The following is a 13211-nucleotide window of genomic DNA, read 5'->3' on the forward strand; positions in this document are numbered from 1 at the left end:
ATGCCGGGCGGGCAGCGGCGCTGAGCGGCGGGGAGGCCGAGCGGCTGCTGCGGACCGAGAGCCGGCGACCCCCGGGAGGAGGAGGAGGAGGAGGAGGAGCAGCGGCCGGAGCGAGAGGCAGCGCCGAGGGACAGCGGGCCGGGGCGGGCGAGGAGCGGGGGCCGCGCGGGCCATGGACGCGGCGGCGGCGGGGGCGAGCCGGGGCGGCGGCGCGGCGCAGGGTCCGCCCGCGGCCAGGTGAGGCCGGCCGAGCGCTCGGGGCGCCGCCGCCACTGCGGGGCCGCCGGGCCGCGGGGCGAGGCGGCGGCGGCGGCGGCGGCCTCGGAGGCAGAGGGTCGCCGCCTGGGGTTCTGGCGGCCACGGCTCTCGCGCCGTCGCAGTATTTCCTGTTTTGGATTCGCTCTTGCTTCTCCGCAGCTGCCTCCTTCCCCGCACGCTCCCACTCACCCCCGCTCCTCCTCCGGCTCCTCCGGGGAAGCTGCCCTCCGCCCGGGCTCGCTCCTCCCGCTCGGGGACGCCCCCGGCCGCCCCTCCCGGGCCGCGGGGCCAGCCCCGCCGAGACCATGAGGAAATTCAACATCAGGAAGGTGCTGGACGGCCTGACCGCCGGCTCGTCCTCGGCCTCGCAGCAGCCACAGCCGCAGCAGCACACGCCCGGGAACCGGGAGCCCGAGATCCAGGAGACGCTCCAGTCGGAGCACTTCCAGCTCTGCAAGGTGAACGGAGCGCGCCGCCCGCGCCATCGGGGGTCCTTTCCTGGGGGCAGCTCGGGCTTCGCAGGGGCAGCGCCAGGGGACGGAGCGCCAGTAAATAACCATGCCTCCGCTAGCTAACATTTGCTTGATGGGTTATTTTTTGGAGATTTACATCATCTTACACCTTTTCCTTGATATTCCTCCCCCCCCCCCCCCCCCGCTGTCCCAGGCAGCAGTCATTCAAGGCGGTTTCCAACCTATTATACTGATCTTTAATCCGTATTCTTAATTAGCAATCTTGCTTAAAATTCAGGCATTTTGATGTCGTTCACCAACTTCGAAGTTTCCCTCGGAAGCAGTGTCCGATGCATGTTGTTTGTCAAAAAGCCAAACCTGTTCAGCGAGATATTTGCTCATCACTTTTCTCCTAGAATATTGGTAGGAGGCTTTAAAGTGTGAAAGCACAGGGTCCTCTTGTGTTTGGTGAGAAAGTTAGTACTGTGATTTTTGCCTGTTAATGGCAGGGCAGTTGCCATAGCGGTCTGTAATTCAGAAAGAATGATGCAGCGAATTAATTCAGCAGCTGCTCAGTGAGAAATACAAACTTGTCTTGGTGTGAATGCCTGCCTTCCTGATAAATACCGTGCGATCAAATGCTAGAGTTTCTTAAAAGTGTGTAGGAACATTTTTTTAGCCATATTGCCCTGAAATGAGTAAGAATTTAGTAGCAAAATGCAAAAGTCTGTCTTCTGTTAGAATTGCAAAATGCTGGGATAGATGTTTGAGAATTGCTTTACTGAATCCTTGACTAGCTTATATGACAGCTTTTCCTTAGAAGTACTTGCATTAGCATTCAAATAAGCTAATGATGAAGTTATCACACTTGAAATAAAACATGAATTGCCTTTTTAAATGAATTTGCAGAATTTTTGACCACTGTGAACTTTAATAATTTGGTCTCAGATATAATACTATAGACTATTAGTAAGAATTTTTTTCAATAGAATATCAATATTATGGAAAAGCAGAAATTAAAGTGTAATACTGGGATAGATTTTGTTTCAGGTTCTACATGAATAAGTTTTGTTTTTTAGTATACATTTCCTAGTTGTTTTTGTTTTTTTTAAAGGAGTAAGTACATGTATATGTGTTTTTGCATCTATTAAAATTGGTTTTAGATTCTAATGCCTTTATTGACTTTTCTGTTTTTAAATTTTGCTTGCTGCTTTGGTTGGTGTGATGTCACTTGCCCATCCCTAGACTGTTCGCCATGGATTTCCCTATCAACCCTCAGCCCTGGCCTTTGATCCTGTACAGAAGATCCTTGCAGTGGGAACTCAGACTGGTGCTTTAAGGCTGTATCCTTTAACTTAATTTCATTTTTTAAACTTTTATTGTATTCTCCTCAGTCTTGTCTTGCTGTGTTGCCAATCAGTTTTTCTTACTGTTTAATTGAAAAAAAAAAGATCTGGTAGATATTATGTGAAATCATGTGGTGTTGGCTTTTCTCTAGATTATACATATATTCAGGTTATAGGTTGCTGTGATTTTTCTCAGCTCTCAGTTTATAGTAGCCAAACATGTATCCATCCATATAGAGTTCTAAAGTTTTAGTGTCTTTGCAAAGAGATAGAAGTTTCTAAGGGTACATATATTTACTTATACTACTAGTCTGTTGAATGGAACATGTTAAAGACCAGGTTTAAAGACAGTAGCACAGGGTACATTTTTAATTGCTTTTCAAAAATATTGTCCGTGGTTGATATTGAACTTATGACCTATTATTCTAATGAATTAGAGTTTAAATTTAAATTTGGCTATTCCTGACTTGTCCCTCTAGAAAAATGATTGGAAGACAAATGTCTTCACTTTATATAACTGATTATAGAAGGTTGCTATTTCCAGAAGTTTTAGAGCATTGTCTTCACATAATGCAAATAGAAAAGTAAACTCTTTTGATTTTTTCCTTTTGTAGTCTGCATTTATTATATCTATGTAAAAACTGTTAGGTTAGCAGAATTCTGAAGTATTTGTATACAGAATTATTTTTCCTGGTTATGTATAAACTATAGTAGAAGTTTAGTCATAGCATATTTTTTAAGTACCTACTTAGTCTTTAAGATAATTTTTTTTAGTCTGAACAATACAGAATACCTCTCATTTCCTCTTTTAAATGATTTAACTTAAAATAAAATTTTGTTTGCTTTTACTATGACATTAAACCATCTTAACCTAAATTCCTTTATTTTAAAAGTTAAATGTAACATTTTTAAAAGAAATGCTGTGTTCGGTCATCTGTAGGATACTTGCTCCCTACATATTATTGAAGTAATATGTTGGTAATAAGTAGATAGAAAATCACTAGACATAACTATCATCAAAAACAAACAAACAAACAAACAAACAAACATAGGAATGGGAGCTTTACCCCTCACATCTGGCTCCTGATAAGTGGGAGGGGAACTTGCATTTGCTTTTTCCTTATCATTTTTTAAAATCTTCATTTCAAGGAAGTACGATATATGGTATCAGGATATGCCTCAAGTTTCATTTGATATTAGTGTGCAATCTTTAAAGTGATCATAAAAGTTTTTTCAGATGGGCCATTGAACTCTTACTAAGTAAAGTCTACCATTCATAGTAAATATCAGTAATGCACTCATACCTATTAAAATGGTCAAGTCTGACCAGCCAAGATCCAAATCTGTGAATTTCTAAATTGTTTGTATAAAGGGCTCTTGCCCAAATATCTGGATAGTTCAGTCTGGAATATTTGGGGCTTCAATTGTCCAGAGATTTTTACTCCTAAACCCAATGATCAATTCCTTCTAGTTTAGGGTTGATGGGAATAGAATTAATTTCTGACAGTGTGGGTGTTAAGTGTTCAGTAAAACTCTGTATAGTGACAAGAATAGTGCTTTGTTGGATCTAGATGCATTGTTTAGAACTGAAAGCAGATTTTTTTTTTCTCAAATGAGTATCGTCACTGGACTAAAAAAAAAGTTGAATTAAATCAGTTATTTTTAGATTATTTTGCTTTTCTTTTAAAGGGGTTGAATTTTAACTATTTTCCCAGTGCACTCTCAGTTTTCTCATGGTAAATAAATTATTTTTTTAAACAGCCAATCTGTTCCCTTTTGTAATTGAATATAATTACAAGGAGTACTACCAGCAAGGCTGAATTTTATAAAACCAAGTATTTTTCTTAGACAAGACTTTTGCCCCTAATGAATTTGAGTAATTAGCAAGTTGACACAAGGGAGGATTAAAAATATTAGGCCTACAGCTAATTGCCAAATAAAAGCAAGGATCAAGTGTCCAAAATCATTACTTGTGTATGATTTTTGCTTATACATATTTTTTAATAGTTAAATACTGTATGAGTGTAAATAAATCTGTAATTATAGTTTACAAATTAGACTATAAATTTTTTTTAGAACCTGTTTTACTGTATTTAGAATGAAGTCTGGAAAACTGTTTACGAAATATATTTCTATTTTCCCTTTTTTTTTTTTTAGGTTTATATGAATGGTAAATTGGTTTGTCTACCAGTAATGCCACTTAATCATTCCTTCTGTTAAGTTTAAGTAGCAGATCAGCTTATGAGCTTTATTTATTATGGCTTTGACTTATAGGAAATGACTAAGACCTTTTTATTTTTACCTAATTTCTGCATATGTGTTTTAAGATGTTATTTTCTCTGAACTTTATTTTCAAAAGTAGACAGGTTAAATTTTAGTTCCTAATTTTACAGCTTTACATTGATATAATATGCAGACTTATTACAAATTAATTCTGCTGCTCTTGCTCTTTTATATTTTTTACTGAAATTGTTTTTTTTTTTAGTCCTGTCTTTATTTTCTCCTCATATTAGACACTGGTAGCCTGCAATATATTTGTCTTAAAAGGTATCTTTAGAACAGAAATATACTTCTAGATAAAGTCTTTCCTTTACTTGTGGAGCAGAAAGTAGGAGATATATTCAGAAGTAGAATTAGGCTATTGGAATTTGAAATGTATATCTGATTTGAGTAAAAGAAGGTCTTTCTAAATGTTGGGGGACTAAACTATACTAATCTACGTTGAAGTTAAAAAAAGAAAAACAGATGAAGAAAGTTACATCTGATATCTCATATTTATAGACAATTAGTGAAAATCTGAATCCTTATATAATATCTGGTAATGAGACAAGATAAATTTATGTATTTGCTGCATTAATATATAGCAAATAACTGATGATGCCACTTATAAACGCTTTATGTTCAACCTTCTTGGTTTCTGGAGAGAATATGTGGTTGGAATGTACTCATTGATAGGAAGCAGGAAAGCATATTTTATATAATACATCATATAGTAGTGATGTGATTTAATTATATTAATTCTCTTTTTGCCATATAGAAATAGGAACAGTTTGATTTTTACGAGTAATCTAGAGATCAAAACTATTGGGATAATGGGTAATATAGTCAATATTATTGTAATAGCTATGTATGATGTCAGATGTGGCTTGTGGGGAGATCACTTCATAAGTTGTATACCTGAGACTAATATGTCAACTATAATTGAAAAGAAAAAAACCCAAAAAAACAATAAACTATTGGGATAAAATAATCTAATTATCTATTCTCATATGAATAAGTAAAAAGGGTAAACAAGGTTCTAGCTGAAGAATGAAAGTGTTTCTAGTAATGTTCCTTGGAGTTTGTTTAACAAGCATTATTAAGTGTTAATATCAGATTACAAATTGTGGTCTGAATTCTGGTTCTCGTCACTAAAGAATTATGTGTTCTTGAATTAGTTTTTTTCCCCACTTTTAAAATGAAGGTACAGCCCTCGCCGGTTTGCCTCAGTGGATAGAGCATTGGCCTGTGGACCAAAGGGTCCCAGGTTTGGGGTTTGATTCTGATGAAGGGCACATATCTTGATGCAGGCTCCTCCCCAACCTGGGCCCTGGTCCAGGCTCCTGCAGGAGGCAACCAATTGATGTGTTTCTCTCACATAAAAAAAATAAAAAAATACATAAAATAAAACAGAGGTGCTGCTCATGATTTCTTCAAGAAATAATTCTGTGATTCCAAATAGCTATATTATATTGGTCTATGTGAATATTCAGAAGAAAAGATTATGTGATTTTTACGTTCAATATGTTTCTAGTCCTAACTGTAGGACTAGAACTAGATAAACGTAATTGAAGTTAAAGTATTATTTAGAGGTCTACTGACATTACACAAAGTTACATTACAGGTAAATTCATTGTATTTGATAACATCTACACACTAACAAGTATTCTGAATAGCAGAGAAGAAGGAATGGGAAAATTATTCTAGGTAAACTGTGTTGTCAAAAGTAGAGAAAAGGGAATTATCATGGTAATTTAGAGCAGTACTAAAGAGACTCCTTGAAATAGTGATTCTAATTGAGTTGGGGGGAAAATAAGGAGACAGTTGGTGGAGAACCTTGAAAATTACCATTATCTGAGTGTTGTTCAGTGAGGAATCATTGTAGTTAAATAAGGAGATGCTGACAGGAAGACAGTATGATTTTTAGGATGATTAATGGGGTGGTGGTGCCAAGGAGGAAAAGAATAGACTAAGTGAAACTTCATATCTAACTATTAACCCATATAGGTAGTAAACTGGATATAAAACAGGGGTAGTAGAATGGGAACTAGAGAAGGACTTGATGACTCCTTTCTATAACATCTTGGAGTAACTAAAGATGATTATAAAGTTTTGCAAATATACTGAGGCAATTACAAGACAAATGGAAAACTTGGAAAAGAGGGTGCCAGAGTAATGTTTGCAAGTATGTCATCTTTTTTGTTATATTGCCATTTTGAGAAGGTAACCTAGACTACTTACGTTAGTATGAGAATTTGATAAGCTTTTGTATTTGATTTTCTTTTGAGTGGGTCCTGGTGATTTCCTTGATTTTGTTATTGAATCAAACTAGTTTAAAGACACTATTAGCTCTTTGGCTCTGTCCATTTATCCTCAGTAAGTGTCTCTCAGTAGTGGTATAGCATTTTGGGCTGGATTATTCTGTGGGTTTGTCCAGCACATTGCAGGCTATGTAGTATCCCTGGCTCCCACCTACTAAATGCCAGGATTGCCTCAGCTGTCAGTGTAGCAACCCAAACTTCCCCAAAGACTTCCAGGAGCTCCTGGTCGAGAACCACTGCACTTAGCCCAAGTTCTTCACTTAAAAAGGAATAATAACCCTACCTAGCTCATGCAGTAGCATCAGGATTAAATGTAATAATGTGTGTGTGTCACTTGTAAGACCACGTAGGGAGTTTTGGTGAATATTCAATATATGATATTGTTACTAATGAGATTTTTTTTCTGTGGTTTTAATTTTCAGGTCCTGCATTTATATCAGCAAATAACTAGAGGCAATGTGTAGGAAAACTAAATGCCAGGATTGCCTCAGCTGTCAGTGTAGCACCCCAAACTTCCCCAAAGGCTTCCAGGAGCTCCTGGCCGAGAACCACTGCACTTAGCTGTTACAATTTTTGAGTGAAAGGTCTTAAAAAGTATTGTTTTTCTCTTAAAGTGTGTCTTAAAAATGGTATCATTCTCAATCACAAGTTTACAAAATTTCTATTTAGATGTAATAAAATCATATGTGAAAGTTTGTTACACATAGTAGATGATAATGATTGTTTAATGATTTTGCAGTTGTAAGATAGCATTAGAATGTGTGAATGCTGCTTATTTTATTTTAGAAAACATAATTAAAATAGAAAAAAGATTTGGAAATATGATTCTTGCTCAAAGTAGTTAAAAGTGAAACAATTAATGTGGCTTGAATTTAGCCAAATTTTTAATCTAGTCTTCTTCCCCACCATCCTTTTTGTTCAGAGAAGAATTCTAGTCATTTGGAATTCTAGCTAGGACTTTGCATTACTTTTACTTCTCTATTCTTAGTTCTTCATTTAAGAGGGCTTTGTATAAAAGGAAAAAGAAGTACTGTGTCGCTAAAGGTTGTGATTCTTAGCATGGATTACTGCAGCAGGAGGTGAGGGTTAGACACGTCGTACTCGAGAAACCACCAGAAGTAATGTCTGTGTGGAAGCAGTTATTTTGCAATGAATTTCTTGTGGAGGGAAACAATGTGTGATAGAATCTGAATGGAATTGAAAAGGTATATGTTTGTTATTAGGGAACCAAGTCTGTGCTTAATAAGCCTTTCTGCTTTAAGTAAAATGAGTTTTTATTTCTGCTTGGCATTCTCTTCATTTTTTTTTTTCAGTATAATTTGCTTTTAAAATTATATAACCTAACATTACCATCCTGAAGGGAAAAGGTAAAAAGATTTTGGAAGAATTACTTTGACATTAGATGATTTGTGTTCTAGTCTTCAGATTAATTTTGGATAAGTGAAAAATCTCGGGGCTTTTGTTTCCTTTCCTGTAAAATGAGGAAATTGGGATGACTGATTTCCAAGAGTTCTGACATCTCTGATCTTGAATTTCTTTTTCTGAGAAGGGTTTGGTATGCTCTGGACCATCTCTGTCTAGAGTAGTCTTTTGATTGATTGTACTGAGTACCTGTTAAAGAGGATGAAGTATTGGACTCCTTCCCACTGTGGGCCCCTTTCCTTTGTATCTGTTGTCTGCATTCATAATCCAAGTTAGTAGGTGCACAAGTGTATACCTTGGTTTATAAAAGGGAACAGGAAAAAGCATGTGAAAAACGCATTTTTTGTTGTTGAAATAGCAGCTCACATTGAATATTAAGATGATGGGCTGTTGCATTTTCTTTGCACAGTAGTCACCACTTATGCATAAGAGATGCATTACAAGACCCGTAGTGGATGCCTAAAACTGCAGATCATTCCAGACTATACTATGTTTTTCCTATCCATACATACCTATCATGACATTTAATTTATAAATTAGGTATAGTAAGAGATTAACAATAATAACTAATACTAAAATAGAACAGTTATAACAATATACTGTAATAAAAGTTAATGTGAATGTGGTCTTTCAAAATAACTGATTGTACTGTACTTACACTTCTTTTTATGATAATGTGAGATGATACAGTGCCTAGGTGATGAGATGAAGTGAATGATGTAGGCATTGTGCAAAATTTTACCACATTCCTCAGAACAGTGCACTATTTAACATTTATGAATTGATTATTTCTAGAATTTTCTATATAATATTTTCGAACCACAGTTGACCATGGGTAATTGAAACCATGGAAAGTGAAGCCATGGATAAGGGTGTACTCCTGTTTAATAGAAAAGGTCTCATTATGACAGGAAACTTGGGAGATTTAAATATACTATTAACCAGAGTTTTCTTTCTTGAGTGCTAATGGTCAGAATATCAAATTAAAATGAAATTACTTACAAATAATACGTACTGGGTTTCTAATCACTTGATTTTAATAATTTTGATGTAAGAGGTTTAGTATTGTAACTATCTTTTTTGAATTGACGGTATATGATTTCATGCTAAATTTGGTAATTGTATAATAACTGGAATAGTAGTAACTGGCAATGCACATGTAAATAATTGGTCTATAGGAGTGAGTATTACTAAAGAAAAAAGAGAAAGGCAAATAAAGACAAAGACAACCAAAGCTTAACTTCAAGCATTGGAAGTGACACATTGTTTACAAGAAGAAAATTAGTAACCCGAGTGTCAGTATTGATTTGTTTTGTAATATTTAAATGAGAATTGCCTGTCCTGATTTGGCATGTCATTACTATCAGAAAGTATCAGTATTTTAGGATTGCAGATTAATGAAATGTATTTGGCTTGACCTAAGCAGATGTCTGTCTGTTTAAAAATATAACAAAATGAGATAGAGAAAGGAGCATTTTACTATGTACTACCTGTATATTTGAATGCCTTTTGTTAAGATAGGTTTTAAACATAACCTAGTACTACGGAACTTTTTAGGAAGCAAAACAAAGTGATTCTTGATTTGATTGAATGGTACTTGATACTTCTCTCTTCCCTTAGTCACATGTGAAGTAGGTCATTCTAAGGAGAAGAAATAGTATCTTCCTATTTAATTACTCAGACTTCTTCCTATAAAGATACTCAGGTTTCTATATGATCATTTTGTATGTTGGTTTGAATCTATTTCTAAGTTTTATTTGCCACAATAAAGACATTTAGTGATCTTAATATATCATGTTGTAATTTTTAACGTTTTTGAAGAATTTACTATCAAGAAATTATCCACTTTTGGATTTAGCAATCCGTTTGCTTTAATCTTTCATTTTCTTGTGTTTCATTTGAAAGAAAATTTGGATAATAGTTCTCTTTGTTGTGTAGCCTTTTTTTCTTCTTTATGGAATGTGTATGGAAGGTAGACTGAGGGAGGTGGTAGAGGAAGAAATTGTTGACATAGTTTTCTCCTCACTACTCAGTGTCCCACGTCTTTAAAGAGATTTTCTTAAGTCTAGAATACATTTTTCCCTGTTAAAATAATTCTCATCTAAATCCCAGTGCCTTTGTGATGCATTTTTATTTGAATTCCATCCTTACTTCCACCCATGTGGCCATTTTTTTCTTAATTTAGCTTTTAAAATCTAATATATTATTCTTTATAAATAATATCACACAGATATTAAATAGCTAAAATTAGATCTTTTAGAAATTATAGCTATAATATTGAGTGGTATTTTAAAATGAACCGTTAGAAACATTACAGCATATGAGAAGATGCAATGCAACTTCAGAATCAACCAGTATCCTCTGCCGTGTCAAGAGTCCAGAAACCGGACAGTAGTCAGTATATCATTATAAAATCAAAACTAATGACTGCAGATTCTTAAATGATCAATTAAATATGTCCTCTACTAAAGATCATATAGAAGAAGGGTGGGCATGCTTTTAAAATAATGAAGATCTTAATCTATAGTTCAGTAGTCGGCAACTTTTTCTTAAAGGCCTAGGTAGTATATAGCTTGGCTTTATAGTTTTTGATACAACTATTGAACTCTGCCAGTGTACCACAAAAGCAGTCATAGACAATAATGTGAAGGAAGGAATGCAGATAATTTCAATAAAACTTTATAAATTCAGACAGTGGGCTGGATTTCACTCTCAAGCTCTAAATTTGTCAATCCCTGCTTTAGTTTACCAGTTTGTGTTGCTTTTAAATTATGTATGCAGTCCTTGCCGGTTTGGCTCAGTGGATAGAGCCTCAGCCTGTGGACTGAAGGGTCCCAGGTTGAAGAGTCCCAGGTTTGATTCCAGGCCAGGGCACATGTTTAGGTTGCAAGCTCAATCCTCAGTGGGGTGTGTGCAGGAGGCAGCCGATCAATGATTCTCTCATCATTGATGTTTCTATCTCTCTCTCCCCCTTCCTTCTTTGAAATCATTAAAAATACATATTTTTTAAAATTGTGTGTGGAGAAGAAAGCTTAGGAAGGAAGCTTTCTTCTATGATAAATGTATCAGTAGTAATACTGATACATTTATAGTTTGATAAATTACACTCACACATCAGTATAAATTTAACTTTTCTCATAAATAGAAAAATATTTTAAATAGAATCAGTAATTTCTTTTTTTTTTTTTTTTGGTTAATCTTCACTGGAGGATATATATATTTTTTTCATTGCTTTTACAGAGAGTGGAAGGGAGGGAAAAAGGAGGGGGGAGAGAGAGAGAGAAACATCGATGTGAGAGAGACACATTGATTGGTTGCCTCCTGCTCCAGCCTTGACCGGGGCCTGAGAACGAACCTGCAACCCAGGTACCGTCAAGGGCCAACTAACCATTGAGCAACACCAGCCAGGGCAGAGTCAGTAATTCTTCATGCTACATAGTACCACTGTATACCAAGTCAAAATTTCCTAAGTGTTTTTTGATCCTGTGAAAGACATTATTTTTGTGTGTGTGAATTCTAATTAGTTTGATAATAAATTTGGTTAATTAGGCATTCTTTGGAAGCAGTTCAGTGATTAATTCTATTATTGAATTATTCAGTTTGTGACCTTTACTTCCTAGTTTTAATTAAAAATATATTTGTATTTGTAGATTATTCATAATATTTTCATTAATATTACATAAAGATATGTTGATCTAGTTATAATTCACTTTCATCTTTAAGTAAGCATTTTATTAAAACATTGTGATTTTTTAGATTTTTGCAAATGTTGATAAAATAATTCATTTTCATTTGTAAAAGAAATTGACCTGAAAAGTAAATAATACATTTTTTAAAAACACATAAAGCGCCTAGAAACAAATTCAGGAACATGATCACCTTCTTTAGAGTCAGATATATTGCATTTCCCCTTTGAAATGAATGTGCATGGTACTTTAATTAGAAACAAATTATATCCAGTTTTTGAAAAATTTTTATAGTTGTTCACTGTTTGCATCATTTTCCAGTAGCAGTAAATATAGATACAATTTTATTCAGTAGGTAAGGCTAATTTCTGCTTGATTCCATTTCTCCAACTGGTATTAGTCCTTTTGGAAGTTATATCCTATCTAATAAAGAGGGAATATGCTAATTGACTGCCACGCCCTCAAAGATAGCAGCGCCCACAGCCACAAGATGGCGGCGCCCAGTCCCCTCAGCTGCCCAGGGCCGGCCCGAGGCACAGGCAAGCCTCGGATGGCGGCTGCCCAGCCGCCCACGGCCGCCCGAGGCTCAGGTAACGAGGGACGGCCGAGGCTTGCGCTGCTGGCAGTGGCAGCAGCAGAGATGTGATGCGGGCATTGCCTTCCCCTGATCTCTGAGTCACCTCCCGCCCCTGAGGGCTCTCGGACTGTGAGAGGGGTCAGGCCGGGCTGAGGGACACCCCCCTCCAGTGCATGAATTTTCATGCACCAAGCCTCTAATAAGATAAATAAATGAAAGATGACATGCTGAGCATATCTCTTTATATTTATTGGTGCTATGATTTAAAAAGAAGCATTGTTCTACAATAACTCAGATTCATTGAGGATAGGGGTGAATATAAAGGTTTTTAAGAATAGCTGATATTTTTGTTTTTATAATCATCTTCAATTGAAAATTAAGATATGCTTAAAATATGGTGTTATTGGCAAAATATGTAGTCTTAGAAATTATATGGTAGTTCTTATTACATACAAAGGTTTTGATTTATAAATTAGGGATTTTTTTTTTTATTGAGTTTTTTGTTTTTTTTTTACAGAGAGGAAGAAAGAGGGATAGAGAGCTAGAAACATCGATGAGAGAGAAACATCGATCAGCTGCCTCTTGCACACTCCCTACTGGGGATGTGCCCGCAACCAAGGTACATGCCCTTGACCAGAATCGAACCTGGGACCCTTGAGTCCGCAGGCCGACACTCTATCCACTGAGCCAAACCGGTTTCGGCAGGGATTTTTTTTTATAGTACTTTCTGTTCATGTGTTTCTTTCAGCAAATGCTATCTAGAACTTTGATGCTTTTCCTGGTGAGGTTGTCTGTTGAAGAGTGATTAATCCTACCCTTTCTTGAAAGTACATAATCTTTTCTTGTAATAGCAGTACCTCTGCTTTTTCATGGCAGTACCCTGCCAAAGG

At 36.6% G+C, this 13211-nt stretch overlaps 1 protein-coding gene across 4 annotated transcripts in view; it reads left to right on the plus strand.

The window, feature by feature from the left end:
• The first annotated feature begins 251 nt into the window (after positions 1-251).
• STXBP5 (syntaxin binding protein 5) overlaps positions 252-13211 on the plus strand; it is a 158770-nt gene continuing 145810 nt past the window's right edge. For all 4 annotated transcript variants that reach the window (XM_079781416.1, XM_079781417.1, XM_079781418.1 and 1 more), the window contains exons 1-2: positions 252-716; positions 1956-2053. In XM_079781416.1, the coding sequence (XP_079637542.1) occupies positions 564-716; positions 1956-2053 (251 nt within the window). In that variant the 5' untranslated portion in view covers positions 252-563. The remainder of the gene's footprint in view (positions 717-1955; positions 2054-13211) is intronic.

This window comes from Cnephaeus nilssonii (genome assembly GCF_951640355.1).
Source record: "Cnephaeus nilssonii genome assembly, chromosome: 9".
NCBI lineage: Eukaryota > Metazoa > Chordata > Mammalia > Chiroptera > Vespertilionidae > Cnephaeus > Cnephaeus nilssonii.